This window comes from Macaca mulatta, chromosome 3 (genome assembly GCF_049350105.2).
Source record: "Macaca mulatta isolate MMU2019108-1 chromosome 3, T2T-MMU8v2.0, whole genome shotgun sequence".
NCBI classification, from domain to species: Eukaryota; Metazoa; Chordata; class Mammalia; order Primates; family Cercopithecidae; genus Macaca; species Macaca mulatta.
Window position 1 is genome coordinate 194447423 of NC_133408.1, and position 22106 is coordinate 194469528.

The window sequence follows — 22106 nt, forward strand, 5'->3', positions numbered from 1 at the left end:
GGAGGGGGCGGAGAGTTTAACTGTTCACTCTGTCCTTTGGTATCATTTGAATTTTTGAATTTTGTACACATATTACTTTTTTACCCTCATATGTAAACAGCCCATGGAACTCTGAGGGATAGTAAAGAAATAAATGCCCATCTGCAGGTGGACAGGGCTGAACCAGTCATTCACCACATGCTGCTCCCCGCGCCTCTACACCTGCCAACTCCAGGAGAAAGGGAGCTCAGGACCTAGACAAACACAGCAGCAGACATCAGGACAGAACAGAGGCCAGAGGCTCCTGTTTTTCAGATTGGCCACGAGGACTCAGCAGGGTCTGCTGCCTGCAGAAAGTGCTCCATCTGATCTCAGAGGGCTGAGGGAGGCCTGGGTGGGACAGGAGCTGTTTCTACTACAGGCTTCAGTTAAGATGGGTCCTCGTCCACTGCTAACCCAGCCCATTAAGGGAGAAGAACAGATGGAGATTCAGGATGAGAGTCCCGGCTAGAAATGAAGACAGCCATTGGCCTGGAACCTTTTCCACTTGAGGCAGCGAGAGGTGCAGGCCTGACTGAAGAGGAGGCATCTGCAAGACCAGCCATCGAGATGCCACCCAAAACCCCTACCACATTCATCTGATCACTTTTTCAACCATCTGATCTGCCTCTGGCTGGAAACACGTTAGTCCTGAAGAACGTATGAAAACAAATCTTAATTGCTCAATTACATAATTGTGCTATGCTACAAACAATTCTGAATGAATGTCAAGTTAAAATTTTTCCATTACAACTGTCATAATCCTCATTTATACTACATTAATACTGAGTTACTGAATTCCATATACAGAATGCATTATGATACACACCACATGGCTTCTAACCACTATAAATTTGCAATTTAAACAGGATTTTGATGGTAAGTTACGCCCCCCCAACCAACATTAGTTCAACTAAATCTGTCTCATATTTCTAAAGTTTCAAAAAGTCATTTTCCTCACATCTAGCAGTAAAATGTCCTTATGTTCTCTTGCACTGACGAAAGTCTCTCAGAAACCTCTGCGATTCTCACTAGTGACCAAATCCACTCACTCACTAGAAATGGATGGAGCCTTCTCCGTTTTCCACCGCTAGAGCACACAGCTGAGTATACCAAATTTATCTCCTAAGGACAATTTCCACTGCAGAGATGTGCTCAAACCCCTACTGCAGTCAATTCTTTCCGTTTCAAAGTAAATTATTTTGTCTCTATATCCAAATACAAACTTAAGGAAGTTTATTTATTTATATATATATTTATTTATATATTTTATAAATAAATATATATATATTTATTTATTAAAAAAAAAAAATATATATATATATATATATTTTTTTTTTTTTGAGACGGAGTCTCGCTCTGTCGCCCAGGCTGGAGTGCCGTGGCCGGATCTCAGCTCACTGCAAGCTCCGCCTCCCGGGTTTACGCCATTCTCCTGCCTCAGCCTCCCGAGTAGCTGGGACTACAGGCGCCCGCCACCGCGCCAGGCTAGTTTTTTGTATTTTTTTAGCAGAGACAGGGTTTCCCCGTGTTAGCCAGGATGGTCTCAATCTCCTGACCTCGTGATCCGCCCATCTCGGCCTCCCAAAGTGCTGGGATTACAGGCTTGAGACACCATGCCCGGCCGGAAGATTATATTTAAACCAACATCCATTGTATTTGAAAAACATAAGGCCTATAATCCCAGCACTTTGGGAGGCTGAGGTGGGCGGATCACCTGAAGTCAGGAGTTCAAGACCAGCCTGGCCAACATGGCAAAAATCCATCTCTAATAAAAATAAACAAACATTAGCCAGGCATGGTGATGGGCACCTGTAATCCCAGCTACTCAGGAGGCTGAGGCAAGAGAATCGCCTAAGCCAGGGAGGTGTAGGTTGCAGTGAGCAGAAATCGCACCACTGCACTACAGCCTGGGCGACAGAGTGAGACTCTGTCTCAAAAAACAACCAAAACATATATATTAGGAATAAGTAGTAACTAACCAGCAGTAACTGACCAACACTTTTTGATACCACAAATAAATGAAGAGCAAAGAACATTTCCTATTTCAAATGGATGACTTCTGTCCATAATTTCTCACCTAAAGGAAGTGAGAAAGTAGCATTTCTCAAAGTGCCAGAGGCTTCATCCATGATTCCTCACACCAACCCTATGAGAGATCTTTATGGCCCATGTCCCACATACCCCACTGCTGACAGGACAGGTCCACTGTGTGGTCCCAGTCTTCCTGCCAGGACTGGTCACCTCAATTCCTCCACCTCAGCAGTATCATCACTCTTCTCATGTCTGAGGTCAAAAATGCTAGAATTCTCTTTGTCTCTAGCCTATCATTCTTTATGGCCTTTACTTTCTACCTGTCACGACATCCTCTGGTTCTCAGGACGACTGTGTGATCATCACTTTGCTGCTCTGTGGCTGAGACTGTGCCCTGTGGCTTTATCCCGCCCACCTGCCTGGACATGGATGCGCAGAGACCAGGGCCAGAAACCTCAGCACTGGGCGGTGCTGGAGCTGCTCCTTCTGTGCATCTACCTTTTCCCTAAACTTGGCTGACCCCAGCGCTCTCATGGGGACCCATTTGGACAATCCCTGGCCTAGAAGCTCTTGGACCTCCTCATCTTGGTGGCCTTCTCCCCATTTCCTCAGCCACACATTCCCAACCACCCCCAAGACCTATGGTCAGTGGCAGGCCTGTTTTCCTCCAGGACCCAGCAAGGTAGCATGGAGTGGTGGGCACCGAAGCAGGCCCGAGAACCCCTCTCTAACAGGCAGCTGCTGCTCAGCTACAAGGCACTGTCACCACCCAGGACTTGAGGAATGCCAGCTAGGCATTTTATCAGGTACCCACCTCTCAAGCCAGAAACCCAATGTGTACGAAGAATGTCTTCCCTATCTATTAATCAACTATTTGAAAATCTAATCTCCTCAAACCCGATGATCTTCTCTCTCTACTCATCTTCTCCCCCACCATCTTAACTGTCTGCTGTCCAACATCTAAAGGGCATGTTTGCCTCTACCTTATTCTGGATGCCAGCCAACCGCTGCCATCATCCCAAGAATCGTGTACTACTAATACCTGCTGCTTAGGTGGAGGGGAGGTGAGACAAGGATTTTGTCTGTCCCACAGCATTTCTACACACTTTTTAAACCACTGCTATTATCACACCCAATAAAATGGTCATTGTTTGTCAACATCACCTTACACCTACGCCATATTGAATTTCCCCACTTCATCAACATCAAGCCTTTCTACTGAAAGTGGATGTGGAGAATACTGGATCCTGCTTCAGGCTGTTCCTATATGCAGAGCCATTTTTCTGGGACTTTGAACTGTTATTATTAAATGAAAGTGTCCAGAACAAGGTGAAGCGGCAGATGGGGCGTCACCATCAGATGGAACAGCCCAGCTGGCTCTCAATGGTGGGGCTCCTCAGGACCTGGTCCCAGACCCTCCTCTTGCTCTGTCCCGCCTACTATACATCCTCACATCTACCTCCATAGCTTCAGTCAGCCTTGTTTCCTCTGGTTCCACCGTGTAGCAGACAGCCCCTGCATGGATCAGATACCTCCAACCCAACACATCTGAAAAGAAACTTGGATTCTTCAAACCTGCAGCTTTCCCAGTGTCCCTTATCTCTGAAACGGCATCAACTTCCTTCACTTGCTCAGGCCAGAAAGCTGGATCCTCCCATTCATTTTTTTTCTCTCTCAAACTCCACCTCTATATCCTCTTATGGGGCCTCTCTGCTTCACTCTTGCCCCTCTACGATCCACTGTTTACACAATACCTATCAGAGTGCATCTCACCCCAACTCAAAACCCAGTGGCTTCCTTCCAAGAAAGTCCATACTCCTCACTATGGCCCTATATGGCAAGGCCCCTTTTAAATCCTTCCTAGAACTCATTCACCTTATGCAGTTCAAATTTTATTAACTTTCTTTTCTTAGAACTCAGCAAATTCATGCCCACATTTGTGTCTTCCTTTTGCCTGGGAACTCTGTGCCCTCAGTTCTTTGCATGGCCTTTCCTTGTCATTCAACCCTGATCTGAGTCACCTCCTGCCTGAGGTCCTTCTTGATCATCTCGTCTAAAACAGCCTCCTTCCCTTCACCTGCTATTATGGGACCCTGATTATTTTCTTCGAAACACCTTTCACCATCAACAGTGCGTCTGTTCATATTTCTCCTCTTACTGTATGTCTTCTCTACCTAAATTGGTTTTCTTATTTACAATTTTATCTCCAGTGCCCAGAAAAATGCAAAGAGTGGCCAATATACCACCTCAACTACCTTCTTTCTGTCTTAAATAGAAATATATCTACTTAAAACTTTTAAGGCCATGCATGGTGGCTCACACCTGTAATCCCAGCATTCCGGGAGGCCGAGGTGGGTGGATGACTAGAAATCAAGAGTTCAAGACCAGCCTGGCCAACATGGTGAAACCCTGTCTCTACTAAAAATACAAAAAAAAAAAAAAAAAAAAATTAGCCAGGCATGGTGGCGCATGCCTGTGATCCCAGCTACTCGGGAGGCTGAGGCAGGAGAATCATTTGAACCCGGGAGGCAGAGGTTGCAGTGTGCTGAGATCATACCACTGCACTCCAGCCTGGGCGACAGAGTGAGACTCCATCTCAAAAAAATCAAGAACAAAAACGAAACAAAACAAAAAAACAAAAAACAACAGCAACAAAACTTAAGATCCACTCTGTATCAATAAGCTCCATGCTATATAAACTGTAACCTGAAATCAAGGCTTCTTCAACAAATGCATGAATTTGTGCTATTTACTTACTACCATGAAGTTCATTATAAGCAAATCAGGTACAGCTGGTAAACTTCATTATTCTCTTTGGTGCCATTGCTAATTTTAAACTAAGTAAGAGTAGAAACCCTTCAAGGGATAGTACGCCATCACTGATGTCCTGGTTCTACTCACCTGCTTTAAATCTTCAACTTAACGTACAGTTACCTTTTTTTCAATGACCCTGAAATAAATAAATATATATATATACACACACACACACACACACAACAGTAAAAAGGTTCTCATACAAATATTGCTTGTAAGTTATTTGGTCTGAAAAAGCAAAACCAATAAATTACGTTGAAATAGACTGTGAAATCCAATTCTAAAATCCAATACTGACATTTTTTTCTGAGTGACTTACATGTGCTACATTTGATGGCCGGTTAATCTGCTGAATGTCAGCATTATTAGTAATATTCCTCAATGTCCGTACAGCTGGACTCCAGGTAGCTATCATTTCTGATCTTTCAGAACTTTGGAGGTTTTGTCCAGCAGCCATTAAATTACCCCGGACCTCAGGGGGCAAAATGTTACCTGGAACGGGTGGGACATTGGCACACAAGTTAATCAACCCAGGCTCCTTTCCCTGAGGCAGCCTGCGTTTTGCAGCAGCTAACTGTGGGACTTCGGCTGGGGTCCAGTTTAAATTTCTCTCTTGTTTTTCCGGTGATGAATCTGAAGAGTCATCAAACATTAATTCCCCTTTAGATTTTTCAGTGTTGGATTTGGGTGAAAACTGCTGGTCACCTGAAGGAGACCCTTCTTGAGAGCTGGCAGGGCTTGACTTCTCATCTGTACTACCCTCATTCTGAGAATCTTGTTCCTCATTTTCTACTTCCTCCTCCTCTTCCTCTTCCTCTTCTTCCTCTTCATAAATAATCAAACGAGGATGATAAAATGCTTCGTCCTTTTTGGTTTTCTCTGATACGCAATCCAGAACCCAGTCAGGAGTCACAATTTTAATACTTGCTCGCTTTAAAGCACATTCGTATTTCTCCTATGAGGAAAGCAGAAACACACACACACAAAACAAAGCTGTGAATTTTATCACATTTCCTACAATTATGCATTTTAGAAAAAACTCAGGAGAGGAATGCAGTTGAAATGTTGAGCAACTATTATTACACTTTTATACATAAGGAAAGTTTGATCTTTAAGACAGAGGACATGAGGCAAAAGTTAAAAGGAACCATACAGCAGTGACCGTAGGAAGGTCTCATGCCTGCAGTAGGAGTCTTAAAAGACTTCGCTTAAAATTAACTTTTTAAAATGATATTTTAAGTACAAAAGTAGAGCTAGTAATCCTATGGAAAATTAGGAAGCGAATAATTGCTACCTAAGTTTTTATTGACTGATAATATTTAGAAGCTTGCTTTTCCACAACAGTTAGTAAAGTAACGGCATGGCAGAGTGCCACCATTTCATCACATACACTCATGGAGTGTGGCTGACTTGGCTGACTTGCACAGGATAGCTCTATTCAAGATCCAGTATTTATGGAGCTCATGCTATATGCCAAGCAGCACTAAGGGATGGAGACACAAAGGATGCAACAAGTCTCTGACCTAACAAGGCTCACAATTTGGTTCTAAAGAGAAATTAAATATGGAATGCAAATACAATATAAAACCAGTGCTGAATGATGCGGTGACAGATTGGAAGGTGATCTCATCAAGGTAAGCTGGAGGACACGAGGAAAGCCCCATTGAAAGGTGAGCTTTGGCTGGGGCACAAATGATGACAATTTGCACAGTTAGAACGAAAGCAGAAAATACAGCCCAATGGAAAAGACGTGTCCGGAGTAGTATGTACGGCAAGTTAACAGAGGCCTCTACTGTGGTAAAGGGTGCAGAATGTGGAAGGCACAAGGGAAGGAATAACAAAGAAAGAAGAAATAAATTAAAAATGTTAAGTAAGAGTAATACGATAATAAAGTAACTTTAAAATAAATGAGTTTGTAAATCTGGCTGTGCTTCTAAAAGCCTAACACATAACAGCAATTCTCTAGCAAACACATATTCAGGGCCCTAAACTCAACTCCATGTCCTGCTGTGGAGCCCCAAGGCGGCACTTGCAATTTCTGGGTAGAATAAGAGTCACACGCAATAGGGATATGGGGCAGCAGCACAGGGAGGACAGCTGTCAGTCAGTCCTGGCGGCAAACGCCAGGCATTGTCCATCTGGGAGATGCACATCCTTGCAAACAGTGAGCTCTGCACACGGCTCAGTGACTTAACTTGTGTTTGTGAGGTTGTTCTTTCTTAAACCTTTTTAAAATACAAGAAAAACCTAGTCATGGGAGACACCCATGAATAAGAAGCTAAGCAAAGGAAAATGAATGTAATCATAATCACACTGACTAGAGAGAACCACGATTAACATTTTAAGGGTAGAGTTTAAATTATTTGTTATAAATATGTATGTACATATATTAAAAGGACAAAGGGAAAAAACACATAGTCATAGTAAACAAATACTTTATAATGCTCCTTTTTCACTTAATATATTGTGAACAACCTCCTCCTATGAAAATATGTACACTTTTATGCTTTTGTTTTTAACTTTTTTATGTACATTTTCAAACACAGACCAAATTAGAGACTAGTGGAATAAATCCCTTGTATCTGTCACCCAGCTTCAATAACTGGCCTTTTACAAATCTTGCTTCTCCTGGACTTTGTTTATGGATCTCAAATTGATAAAGACTTTCTAAATCACCATAATTATCATAGCAGCACAATGAACTATGATTCACCTCATCCTCAGGCCCTATTCAGATCTCCCCAATAGTCTCAAAGGCTTTTAGTTTCCTCTTCAGTTGCACAGCTGTATAACTTAGTTCATCCCCCAGTGTTAGCCACGTAGTTGTTTCCAGTGTTTCACTACGATGAAAAACTGGAGTTATATTTTATGACTTATTCCTAGGTTTTGGTGTTGAGGTTTGAAAAGAAATACAGATATAAGGTTTCATATCTATAACTACACTTCCCTTCCCAAAAAGGCTATAGCAATCACACTTCCAACAGCTATGTAAGAGTACATCAATTTACCTATACCCTTGATAATAAAATGTTTTATTCTTTATCCTAAAAATCATGCTGTTCTTAAATATTTAAAAGCATAAAATGTTATATAAATCTCTCCAGATGATAAATTTCTACTAGAGATTTTCAATTTCTGGACTACCCATCCCAGAAAAACCTGAGTTATTTTAGGAAAATATGAAGTCCAGGTATACAGCAAAATATTTACAAACCAATTAATACAAAAATATCATCTGTTTGAATAACATATGACTATATGTAATATGGTTTACATATTATCTTTCCAAGTTAAAAAGATATTTGTTGAAATAATAAAATACAAAAAAAGTTATTTTAAATTCTGTTTTAGCAAATACCAAAAAACAAAACTATCGCCATGAAGAGGAGTCACTGAAAAATTTGGATATGAAAAAGGTAATTTCACATTTAAAAAGCTGGGATCCAGTAGGCTCTTGAGTTCCTAGTTTGTATAGAATGCTGGCATTTCACATTTCAGAAATAACTTGACTATTTCCTATGGAAATCTAAGTAAAACATTTAGGTAAACAGTCTTACTATATTTCACTCAAGTTTTCTCTCGCTTTGCACAAGATAGGTAGTTTTTAATCACTGAAAGACAATAACTGTTTAAACAAAGATGATTTAAGAGGAAAACAATGTTTAGATGCCTTTGCCTGACCCAATTTATCAACTAAATTATTCTAAATTTTGTATCCTCAAAACTTCTAACTCACGAAGTGCTAAGGACCTCAAGGGTCAACCATGTCCCCTCTACCCAACAACTAATAACCATACCCTGTTTCTGTTGGTTTTAAGTTATAAATTCTTTCATTCTTTTCAATTTGAAACTTTTAAACTTCAAGAGTATAAAAGGTAGTTTTATTATGCCATTTGCACAAGCTTTTGCTATGTGCTCATTAAAAAAAATAAAAACAAACATTTACCTTAAAAAGAAATGTTATTTTTGTGTATAGTCAGCTGGTCTCTAGCACTCATAAAACTTATAAATTAAAAGAAACTATTTAAATTCACCACTATTAGGTTTACAAATTTATATCTGAATAGATTATAAAATACAATAATTTAAAGGAATGATAAAAATTCAGTCTTTTCAAAGGGATTTAGTTTTTCAAATATTTGTAGTTATTGAGTTACATAAGCCACAAACATAACATAATCATGAATCAAGAACATAATGGCTAATTATAATTAACATTAACTTAAAACCATTTTGGTTTTATAAACAGACTATGCCAGATTATATGGCTCCTTCAGTTCATTTTATAGACTGGTGCTTCTCAGCCTTCAAGGGGTGAGTTAGAAAGAACCAGGGAAGAGGTGAGGTGAGGCAGGGAACACCACGCCATAGAAGGGTACATGGCCTACGAGGATCCAATAGGAATGAAACACTATTGCCTTAAAGACAACAGACAGACATGAACACGAAGTCCAACTGTCACTTTCTGATCCTGTGATCTTGGTTGAAAGTAAGTCTGACACTAAAGAAGAGCTGTTACCACTCCCTGAAGTTTTGGAAATTTGTGAGAGCCCATGTTATTTGTCACAAAAGCTGGCTGGAAGGAAATGGTTGAGGCAATGCTAAGTCCTAGAATGATCAAGACAATGCTGCATAGTCGAGGAATTATCCTGCAAACATTCTGGTAATGTACCATCAGTCATATTTAAAAATGTATGGAGGTATGTACTTAATTTTCAAAAAAAAAAAAAAAAAAATCAAAGGAATTATTTCTAGCTTATTCAAAATTTACTACAAGTTGGTCAGTTTTTTTTTTAATCGAATTTCACTGGAAAATGTCACTAAGGGCAATGATCACTTATACCCTTTATGTCATCATTACAACAGATATACAAGATTAATCTTTTTTTGCAGCTGCCATATTCATGACTGTAATACATAAAAATATATGCTCATATATGTAAGTTACACATTTACAAATATCTTTTTTTTTTTTTTTTTTTGAAGCAGGGTCTCACTCTGTTGCCCAGGCTGGAGTGCAATGATGCAATCACGGCTCACTGCAGCCTCAACCTCCCAGGCTCAAGCAATCCTTCCGTCCCCAGCTTCCCAAGTAGCTAGGACCATAGGTGTGAGTCACCACGTCCAGCTAATTTTTTATTTTTTGTAAAGATGGGGTCTCACTTTGTTGCCCAGGTTGATCTCAAACTTCTGGGCTCAAGAGACCTCCCACCTCGGCCTCCCAAAGTGCTGGGATTTATAGGCATGAGCCACCACTTCTGGCCCATGTAATATCTTACTACTTCATTGTCTTCTAGGGTAGTTATGCTTGAGCATTAAAAATTCTGGTTGTTTTTCATTATTAATTGCCCTCTTTCTCTTTCTTTACATGTGGGCATTATGACTTCTTAAGAATTAAGGGCTGAGCGCAGTGCTCATGCCTGTAATCCCAGCAATTTGAGAGGTCGAGGTGGGCAGATCACTTGAGGTCAGGAGTTCAAGACCAGACTGGCCAAAATTTGGTCTCTACTAAAAATACAAAAATTGGTCAGGTGTGGTGGCACGTGCCTGTAATCCCAGCTACTTGGGAAGCTGAGGCAGGAGAATTGTGTGAACCTGGGAGATGGAGGATGCAGTGAGTTGAGATCACACCAGTGCACCCCAGCCTGGGCGACAGAGTGAGACTCTGTCTCAAGAAAAAAAAAAATTACTTAGGAACAGTAATGTGTACAGAACGGGGTTAGAGAAAGAAATGGTGGGTGTCTGTGTTTCAGTTTCCCCAAGGGGACAGCAGGACTTCCTTCACTGCACGCCGCAAGCAGCACGGTACTGGCAACTAGTAAGTGCTCACTAATGGCTGCGTATTAGTGTTATTTTTATTACTGGCAAACACAAAATCTGCTTTTAACAAATATTTACTGTTGCAGAAGAAACACAGTAAGCATTAAAATAGCAGTTCATTTTTACCTATGTTGAATTAGTTCATGTAAAACTGGGAAATTAAAATTGGAAAAGCAAAAAAAGACTTATCTTTTCCAGTCCATAAATGAAATCAAGAATGAAGAACAAATACATTACATAAGACAATATTACAATTCCACTATTGACTTAGATAAGATAATCTCTCTATATATGCATAATACATTATACATAATATCATGTTTAGTATCAACTTTTAAAATATATGGAGTATTTGCTTTATCTAAATATAATTATAGTAGCATATTTGTTGTCTTATTCACAAGCATGTTTTAGCCAAAGAAAATGATTTCTTTTAAGTGCCTCTTTGTTGGGATAAATAAAGCTCAATTAAAGTATTTATATATAGACCTTATGACTTAGATTTGTTTTTCCTTCCAAATAAAAATTTTAAAAGATTCCATTTTTAGCTATACACGTACAAATTAGTCTAAAGTCAATAAATACTTTAAAATACATACTATACCTAAAGCCCAAAGAGTTACTAAGGATTTATCATCAAAATATTTTGGAAGCGGGAAAAACCCTAAATTAAGGCACTAGAATTAAAACGTTAAATCACAATTCAAAACAGCTTTGACAAACCCACTCTGTTCACATAGTGCCTCTTAAATTATAATCCCAACTCAGTTAAAAAAGTTAAAGGTTTCATCTCCCCTTCAAATTAGCTATGTAAAAATCAAATAAATTTTTGCTATAAATCAACATTAATGTAAAAAGAACCCACTATTTTAACCAAAGCATACTGTTTATCACTTAAATTGTCATGGAAAATATGTTTTTTACTTAAATTTTAGGAGTCACATCATACATTTTATGTGATGCTTTCTATAGAACAGTGGTTCTGAAACTTTAGTGTGCATCAGAATCACCCACCGGAGGACCTGATCACACACCGACTGTTCGGCTCATTTGATTAGGTCTGGGAAGAGGCTGGACAGACTTCATTCCTTTTTGTTTTTTGAGACAGTCTCACTCGGTCACCCAGACTGGAGTGCAGTGGTGTGATCTCGGCTCACTGCAACTTCCACCTCCTGGGTTCAAGCGATTCTCTTGTCTCAGCCTCCTGAGTAGCTGGGATTACAAGCACATGCCACCATGCCTGGCTAATTTTTGTATTTTTAGTAGAGATGGGGTTTCTTCATGTTGGTTAGGCTGGTCTCGAACTCCTGACCTCAACTGATCCATCCACCTTGGCATCCCAAAGTGCTGGGATTACAGGCGTGAGCCACTGCGCCTGGCCAACAGACTGCATTTCTAACAAGTACCCAAGGAGGGCAGATGCTGCTGATCCAGGAACCCTACTTGTGGAAACAAAATCCGTACAGCCACACCACTGCTCAGGGATGAGAGCCCCATGCTTATCAAGGCAAAAGTCATTTTCATATATTCCAGATTATGAAGAAGAAAATATATCAAAAATTTCATTAAACGCATGCTTATAATTATACCTGGTATGAGGTTTAAAAAAAAAAAATGGTGAAGGGAACTAAAAATACATTTTTTTAAACAAATAAAAATGAACCAAAGTTTTACTGGATTTGAAAGGAAATTCTTCAGATTAATAACATTTTCCTATTTTCCACATAAAATGAAGCCAAATTTCATAGTATTTAGAAGTTATATTTGGCTTACAATTTACAATCGTCTGACATCTTTTGTGGAATGAAGCTGGATATAAATAATATAAACCAATATAATCAGCTTTTGTAAATGAAATATAATAATTAATTTAAAAGAAGCTCAAAAAAGACATGTGATTACTAGAAATTCTTAAATGACATACAAAAAGAAGGCGGCACAAGAAATGCTTACCCCCTTTGGCTCTGGAACAATCAAATGCGTGCATTTCTTATTGAGGGTCAGCTGGCAGTCCCCCCCATAGAACGTAACCAAAGCCCACAGGGCACTTCTGTCTTCAGATGACACCTGATGGGAAGTTAGAAAGAAGGCTTTTACCATACATTTCAATCTGTGCATGGCTATATTTTCACTTTAGTAATATATTGCAACAATTCTGTTTCTCCCTTAATAAAATTAACCTAAGAATATCTGTAGAAAAAATAGAGAAGCTTTTAGCTATCTGCTTATTATAACAAAAATTTCACTCCTATCATAATAGTTTTACATATATAATTACTTATTTTTGCCTTGTCACCAAATGAATTTAAAAATATTTATATCCACATTCCAAAAAGCGGAATGGAGGATTATTTCAGTCTATAACAAAAACAGTCAGGGGAAAAAAGCAGGAAGAACTAGTACACCATTCCAGCTTCCATTTGTGTCACTTTTGAAAATGTTTAAATACAACAGCAATATCAAAATCGTATTTTAGGAATGCCTTTATGCTAATGGATAACAAATACTAATTATGAAATGAATAAAATAAAAATAAAGATAAAAATATGGTGGCTTATAAGTTCAGGGGAAAATGTAAATATTACTTAACAAAGGAAAGAAAGAAGGCAAGCATAAAAGGAATAATTCTTATGCTTGCTCAGTGATGAAGTAACGACTCCAGATACAATGGCTTATGCGGTCAAACAGGCTTTCACTGTAACAATAGAAACAGCTACCATTTATTGCCTGCCTACTATGTGCCAGGAACTGTGCCAAGTGCTTTATCTATACAGCTAACCCTTCCAACCGCCATGTGAAACAGGAATCATTCGCCCCATTTTAAAGATATGGAAACACGCTAAATTACACCTAATAATGGAAAAGCTGGCTTTTAAAACCCAGGTCTGTCTACACCCAGGTCTAACTCCAAACTGGACTTTCCACTGTTCTGTAGTGCTTCTCTAAGGGCAGTTACTGCTGGGAAAGTCAAAAACAATTTCTAAAAAAATGAAATTTTAGAGTCTGAAAAGCAAAAGAACATTTAAGAAAAATAAAAATATAAGCATTAATTCTAAGATAATCATTTAACCAAGTAAATTTTTTCTGGATAAATTTATTGTAAGTTGAGGATTATAGTTGTTGAAGAATCCTGAACTTTGTCTCAAGTTAATGTTTTAAAAGTACTGATAATAGCGTGTTAATCTCTTTTTAACTGCCAGTATGCAGCTTGCAAATAATCTAGCATTCTCCATCTATTCTCATCAATTTTACAAACATTTCTAGAAATTATTTTGTATTACACACTACTCTATAACTAGTAACAAGAACATGTTAGCTTTCTAAAAATCACTTTTCAAATCATTATTTTTTATCTTGTTAATTTAGTAAGTCAATGTCACATTTCAGAAGACTGGACCAGGTTATTTTTATTAGAGGCTTTCACAAAAACATTTATATCCTACAGCATTTGGAGAGTTGAGATTTAATTATATGATAATACAGATTAATCCAAGGAGTCATTATATAATCTTTATTAAAAATGAAATTAAAAACAATCTAGATATGCCTTTATTACCAAGATTTGCCTATATGTTCAGTTAAGTATTATTTTATTTTACTGACTGCAGTAAATCTAGTCCTATACCCTATTTGGCCTGTGTCACAGGCGTAGACCTCAACAGGGTGCAGTAGATTGCTGTGGAAAGAACATCAGCTAGGGAGGAATGGAGGAGACCTGGAATTAATACGATGCCTCCAATAACTCGCTTATGTCAACTTGGAAAACTTCCATGACCCAGATTCTTCACTGATGTACGTTTGGATTAAACGACTTTGAACATCCATACCAGTTCATTTAATGAATCTCCATCAGCATAATTAAGAATGCTCTTTCCACACCAAAATGTTAACAATAGTTACTTAGTGACAGGATTATGGGGACATTTTTATTTTCATTTTTATACTTTTCTGTATTTTCCAAATTTTCAAAAGCATTAATTTTATAATTGGGGAAAAGTGCTTTTCTTTTTAAAAAACCATCTTTCCAAAATACCAATGTTATCATGTTGGCTAATAATGTCTCCTCAGTGCTGTAAGGCTAAAATCCAAAGGCTCCCCTGTGGTGTCCAGGCCCTTCCTGTCCGGCTGGCTCCTAACCACCTCCTCCTGCCCATGAGCCCTGCCCCCGCGTGCACCTGCCGTCCTCACACGTTCCGCTTTCCTGTGCCCAGCCGTGCCCACCCTCCGACCTCCTCCTGTAGACTCGGCTCAGGTGGCATTACCACTGTACTCCCACAGCAAGCTGGACAGAAATCTAAATACTTCTCACACTCTACAACTATCTGCTTGCTTATCTGTCCTCCCAACTATACTCCAAAGCAACCAGGAGCAGAGGACTAGAATTTCAAGTCTGTGCCCCCCAGGAATAAAAGCTTTTGTTTAAACCAATCAGGAACACTCTCCCTTTTCCTTCTTCAGGCCTCACCACCCCCAATAAGACACTCCTTGATTCTAGCTTACAGGATTTTCTCCTTGTCCAGTCTTGATTATGAACTCTAACACTCCTTATTAAAGAGTCTTACATGATGTCCTCAACTCCTCTGAGATCTTTCACAGTACCTAGAACAGTGCAAGGCACATGGGTAGGCAGTCAAGAAATACTGTTGTTGAGATACAGAATGGAACAGACTTTTTAGGCTTCTAGATTTAAATCATGACCTGGCCAGGCTCTCCATTACACTCTTGACCTATTCCCCAAAACCTACCCAGCACATTACAACAGAGGCCTCAGCCTGCATCAATACCGGGTCAGAAGAAGGCAGATGATCTCTGTGCTTCCCAACTTCTGCTGGACAAGCTCCCTTCCCTACCTCTCCCTGGGAGAGCTCTGGAAGACTCCAACAAAGAGCTCCAGCTTGTATCAACACCCTGACGGGGAAAAGACAGAAGGTCACTGAGAACCACCAAGAAACAGTCCTTTTGTAAAGCTGGGGTCCTGCCTGGCATGTGCATGTGAGCGTGTGTGCGCATGGGTGTTCCAGTGTGCAGAAAAGGTGCAGATCCCTCTGACAGTCTCCAATCAGTGAGGACTAACCACTGTGAGCACTCCCTCCTCTTTCTGTACCCGGGGCCCACTTTCATTTTTGCATACGTTGCAACATACCGTATTTGCCCAAGGTCTGACCCTCACAGACGGTATGTTTACTGAGAGAGAAATCGCATCTTAATTAATTTGTACCCCTTTGCATTGCTCCTGTCACAAAGGAAGTACCCATCAAGGATTTGTTGGATCAAAGTCCCTTAGCTGCACACTGTACATATGTTTGTTAATATATCTTAAAACCAAAATAACATTTTTTAGCAACCACAAAATATTAGTGCTCCCAATGCACTTTTCTTAAACTACAATTTCCAGGGTTTCTTCATAGAAGTGACTATTAAAGTCTTCCCCATCCCTATTTGAACAATCTTTCTCAACTTAAAAGAAATGTTTTTATTTTACCCCATGACACACTGGGGATTCCAGTTCCTCATGTTAAGTGATGAACTGCAGGAAGTAAAGCAAGTGGCCCACAAAGATCACGCTAATTCTGGATTCTAATTTTTCTTATCCACTGAATTTGCTAAAAGGATATAAAATACTGTCAAAGATCTTGCTAACTAATTAAACTTTTGGCCACCATTGACCCAGCCACTCCCCTTGGTAAGTTTAGCACCAAGGTAAAATTCGACTTTTCATCTGACAGTGGGTGAGCAGGGCCTCTGCCCAGTTTGTCACCAGCAGAGCCCCTTCCCAGACCACACAATCGAATGACACTATTCCACTGCAAAGAATCAAGATATTCATGTTCTCTGAGCAGTTTGCTCACCCAGTTGTTTCTTTATGGATATCCATCCTCCTGTTCCCACAGGGACTACACTGGTGACTTCTCACTTGAGAACCCAAGATGTACTTAGACCCCTCAGCCTGTGTGATGCTCACTGAGCCAGCTGATACTCCTGTATCACTTTCTATCATCCTTTTCCTCCGCTTCCTGGGTCACAGAATAGGACCTATGTACACACACACCTATGTACAATTATCTTCTATCAATTTATGCTCTAAATCTTTACCTGGGTTGTTGTTACTTCCCAGCAATGAAAATAAAAATGATTAAATCTGACTTTATCTTGGCTTCTAAAAATAATATCCTACTCCTCCAGTATCATCTGTTTTCAAGCTCCTTCTTTTTTTTTTCTCCCCAAATCTCTCTACCAATGCGTGCTATCCAAGGCTCTACTCCCGGTTATCTGTTCCTCTCTCTATCATGCTCTGTGGGAATTTCCTTCATGCCACAGGATCTCCAAGTTCCTACACTTCCAAATCTTATCAACAGCCCAAAGTGTGTTTCAAACCAGTGTTGCCATCTCCCTTCGCCAATCAGGATCCTCCCTATTTCCCAGCTCCATCAGCGATGCTGCCACTCTGCTGGTGCTCCCCAACTGAAACAATGACATAATCTTTGGCATCCACCATGGGATCTGGCGCAGGGAGGTATACAGTGAGGGTTGGCTTCTCACTCTTTGCACCACAGCATCCCACGTCCCCAATACCTGCTGAGTCCCATCTGTTGCTAAGTCCCATGTTGTATCTGCTACCCTGAATCCAATCTCCATTTGTCAAAACTCCAGCCTCTGTCCTGCCCTGCAAGTCATGCTCAGAGCTCCTGGACCAGTTTTACCTGCAATGATCACAAGTGATTCTAATTTTGTTTGCTTTTTGTCTCCCAAATTTTCTGAGGTAAGTATTTGTAACCCAAAATCAAATAACGAGGAAAAAAGGGTGATGAAGCATCCTGCTACCTACTTTAGCCAGTTCAAACTCCTATACCTTGTTTTCCCATCGTCTCTATCCATCTACCTGCATGACCATTTTTTCTTCTACGTGCAAATGCACACGCTTGGCTGACACCAGTCTCCTCTTACCTAGCGTCTGTGTACTCCTGACTTCTCCTTCCACCTTGCTCTACGCAGAATGCCCTCCTCCCTTCCCATTTCCTCCAATTCTGTCCATTCCTTCAGGGCCACTCAAACCTTACATCCTCTCTATCAAGGCCTCCCTCGTCTCGCAATCCAGACTGATGCCATCCTTCCTAAGCTCATACAGTCATACCTGTGCCCCCCGAGTGGTCATATATGTATCCTGTATGTATGTCTATACTATACCTAATTTATTACATGTATTATATAACAATCTATTACAAATATAAACTCTGATAAACATAACTATTAGTTCTTTGGAAGACTAATAATATTCTCTGGTGCTAAACTCATAGTTAATATTTAACAATATCTAATTACCTCATTTGAAACCCTATAATCATCTTATACTCACATACTTTTGATTTTCTTATTTATTTCACCAAATCAAGTCTTCAAAATCCCATGTCACTGTGACCTTCATCTCTGAAAAATGCCCACAGGACTCTCTGTCCCTGTCCCAAACTCAGCGTGGCCCTTCGTCCTCTCTCCCTTTCTCATTCAATTGGAATCATTTCTGGATAGTCGGCTCTGAGTCTCTGAAACCCAGAAATCCAACCGATGCAAATAAAATTAAATGAAAAATTCACATTTTAGCCAAAGTACATTGTGTTTATACATAAGTAGTAATGTTTTCATTTTTAAAACTTTTCTGATACGTTGATTGTAAATTTGGAACATACAGAGAAGTAGAGGAAAACAATAAAAATTACATGTAACCATAGCACCCAGCATTTAAAAGGTTTTCTCATTTTAGCCAACTTTAAAGATCATTCATGTAAACATACACTTATAACAGATATGAAAAAACATTGCAAAATATAAATACCAACAAAATTCCTGTTAAAGAGAAAAAAAATAAGCCAACTTTGCTACTTGAAGGATCTCCATCAAATTAATGTCACAAAAACAAAAACAGGATTTTAGAGAACTTCCAGAATATAAGAGACACAAACAAAAACACAGTAACCACAGATAAATTTACTTATTACTTGGACAGAGGAGGGATCAAGTTCAGACAGGTGATATTCTTTGTATTAACTGTTGAGTCTGGCCAACAACCTAACAATGCTAAACCAAATACTACCCAGCTCCATAATCCTCTATCACAAAGGCAAAAGGAAAAACAAGATTATAACCAAATTTCTTTCCATCTCACCTAATAACTTGAATGTGCCCCTTTCTCAAAGGTGTGCATAGAGAAAGATGACTAAACACTTTCTCAAAAGTATCATGTATGAGCACCAAAATGACAGCCTGGGATGAGGACTGTCAGGTCAAATGAGATGGGACATCCTACAGAGCACTTTTACCTTCCTAAGGACCACTAATTTTAAACAAATTACTCCACGTAATTTGTAAAACGACTTTAAACAATAACAATTTGATGTTTTTCAAATAGTTTTTATTACGATTTGAGATTTTTCTTAGCTGGGAGTTAGAAAAACAAAATACAATAAAAAAAATTAAATATTCAGATACCCAGAACTAACCACTGTTAACATTTTGGTTCCTCATTTCGGATAGCTCTCATATATTTGGTTGGTGTAATACTGTACATACCTAGGCTATGGCCTGCTTTTGTCATTTAAAACGTTTCCCATGTCTTTATATGTTTTCATAAAACAGAATTCAAAAATGGCTAAGCAGCTAGACTACTGTGTAAGCATATACAATAGGTTTCTTAAACATTCCCAAACAGTGGATGATCTGATTGTTTCCAATTTTACCATCTTATAAATAATGTTTATCAATAAATGTGAGCACCTTCTGTGCTTCCTTCTATCGACTTGGGATAAGTTTCTTTTTCTTTTTCTTTTTTTTTTTGAGATGGAGTTTTGCTCTTGTTACCCAGGCTGGAGTGCAATGGCGCAATCTCGGCTCACCACAATCTCCGCCTCCCAGGTTCAAGTAATTCTCCTGCCTCAGTCTCCCAAGTAGCTGGGATTACAGGTGTGCGCCACCACACCCAGCTAATTTTGTATTTTTAGTACAGACGGCATTTCACCACGTTGGCCAGGCTGGTTTCAAACCCCAGACCTCAGGTGATTCACCCGCCTCCACCTCCCAAAGTGCTGGGATTATAGGCGTGAGCAACCACGCCCGGCCAACTTGGGATAAGTTTCTGAACACAAAAGAAATGCAGGTGAAAACAAAATGAGTATTTTAAGGCTCAACACTGCTCCCCTTTCCTAGGAAGCTGCTGTGCTGACTCCCATTCCTGGCAGCAGGAAGCAGGAGTCTGTCCTGAGCATCTCCACCAACACTGAACACACTGTTACAAATTCGATGAGCAAAAACGCTTATCTCATTGCTATTAAAATGTTTATGTCTTTGATTATAAAGTATAAAGTGCATCAAATGTTTTGTTACACTTATTATTAGTAATTCCTCTTTATAGATTCTAAATTCATTTCTCTGCCTTATCTGCTAAGGTCTTTTTTATTCTTATTGATCTGTATGATCCCTTTATTTATTAAGAAAATTCTTTGCCTGTATTTCTAACTGAATTTTCCTTGTCATCTTTTAATTTCATTTTTAATATTTTTTCATATTCAAGTTTTAAATCTTTGTTTTTCTTAATTATAAAGACCATTTTCACTCATTAAAAACTTTGTATCTTAAAAGCAAGCACAAATATTTAAATAATTTTAAGTGTCATCAGTTCATATTAAATATACAGTCAGTTTAGGAAACAGCTTCTCTAAAACTGGTTAACAAACAGGTCATAAATCCAATCATACAAAAACTCAGAAGTGTCACATATAAATAACTCAAGACTAACTGTAACCATGCTTACCTGAGAAAGGCAGGCAGTGATTCCAAAAAAAATCTGACATGATTCTGGAGAAAAACCATTTACTCTGTTTTATAGTTATTAAGATTACAATGAAATAAGATTAGTGCAACCTGTACTTCACTAACAAGACATTACCCACCCACTCCGTCCCCACTCAGTCCATTTAAGAAAGAGACAGACTTAAGATAGACAAAGAAGAGCACAGGGCAGAGCGGAATAGAGAGCAGTGGGTGGCACAGAAAGAACTGAGTGCTTTTCCGTAAAGTACATTTTGAAATCCAATCTCTCCACTTATATCATAAATCAAATGGGCAAAATACACTCACAGGGGGAAGCCCTTTGATCTCTGATAGCTAGCTAACTATATACACACATATAAACACACACATGCATATACACACACACACACACGAATGGCATAGCAGTTATTTTAAAAGCAAAATTAAAATGTCTTGCTTCTTTTAGAACGAAACGTTGTGACTGCTTCTGTTGCACGGTAGGAAGAATCCTTCATAAGGGCTTGACTGAGCTCTAGTTTTATTATCTCCGCTAACTTTGTGAACTTAGGCAAGACAACTGTGAGCTTCAACTTCCCCTTTTTTGAAACAAAAGTTGGAATATATGATTCCAAAAATCCTTCCTATTTCTAAAGCTGATCTTGAAAATTCATTCAAAATGATTAATAAGCACTTACTACACATCACACACTGCAAATTTAACAAGACACAAAGCAGTCATGATCTCTACATGCCTGTAATTCACAGGCTATTCAGAGCAAACAATGACTTTTTTTGAATAATCTGGAGTGTGCAGAATTCAAAATGGGTTAAAGTATTGCTTCTCTTTCCCTATAGGAGAAAAATATACTGATTGAGATAGGTGAATCAAGAAAAATATCAGTTTAAAAATTCTATTCCAAATTTGAAGTCTCCTATACAGTTATACAGATGAATCTTATAAACATCTGAGACTTCCCTGGCTGTAAAAAAAACTCTAGATTGCAATGATATCTTCAGCCCCATTACCCAAGATCTGTTTCCATCTTCCAACCTAACTAAGCTCATGGATTTTCTACTTCCAAAGACTTGGGGAAATATTAACAAAGGCAAATCTCAGAGCACACTGTCTACCAGTGAGTCTCCCGGGCTCCCTTGTTTGTTTTTGAGATGGAGTCTTGCTTTTGTCGCCCAGGCTGCAGCACAGTGGTACAATCTTTTGTTCTTATGGATGGGCAAGTAAGAGCTCAAAGAAGATCCCAGTGGCCGGGTGCAATGGCTTACGCCTGTAATCCCAGCACTTTGGGCGGCCAAGGTGGGCGGACCACAAGGTCTAGAGATTGAGATCATCCTGGCCAACATGGTGAAACCCCATCTCTACTAAAAATACAAAAACTAGCTGGGCATGGTGGCGTATGCCTGTAGTCCCTGTATGCCTGTAGTTACTCAGGAGGCTGAGGCAGGAGAATTGCTTGAACCCAGGAGGCAGAGGTTACAGTGAGCCGAGGCCGTGCCACAGGACTCCAGCCTGGGTGACAGAGTAAGATTGTCTCAAAAAAAAAAAAAAAAAAAAAGGAAAAAAAATAACTCAGCTTCTTAAGGAGTCTTGTATAGAGAATAAATGA

At 39.3% G+C, this 22106-nt stretch overlaps 1 protein-coding gene across 7 annotated transcripts in view; it reads right to left on the reverse strand.

The window, feature by feature from the left end:
- The window catches only part of PAXIP1 (PAX interacting protein 1), a 60052-nt gene that overhangs the window by 26099 nt on the left and 11847 nt on the right, over positions 1–22106 (reverse strand). For 2 of the 7 annotated variants that reach the window (XM_077997790.1, XM_077997789.1), the window contains exons 4-7: positions 20486–20549; positions 15432–15594; positions 12640–12753; positions 5186–5821 (exon numbers count right to left, since the gene is read on the reverse strand). In XM_077997790.1, the coding sequence (XP_077853916.1) occupies positions 5186–5821; positions 12640–12753; positions 15432–15594; positions 20486–20544 (972 nt within the window). In that variant the 5' untranslated portion in view covers positions 20545–20549. Of the gene's footprint in view, positions 1–5185; positions 5822–12639; positions 12754–15431; positions 15595–17259; positions 17289–20485; positions 20550–22106 lie in introns of those variants that run through there. The other 5 variants (XM_077997792.1, XM_077997791.1, XM_077997788.1 and 2 more) reach the window with 3 other exon arrangements.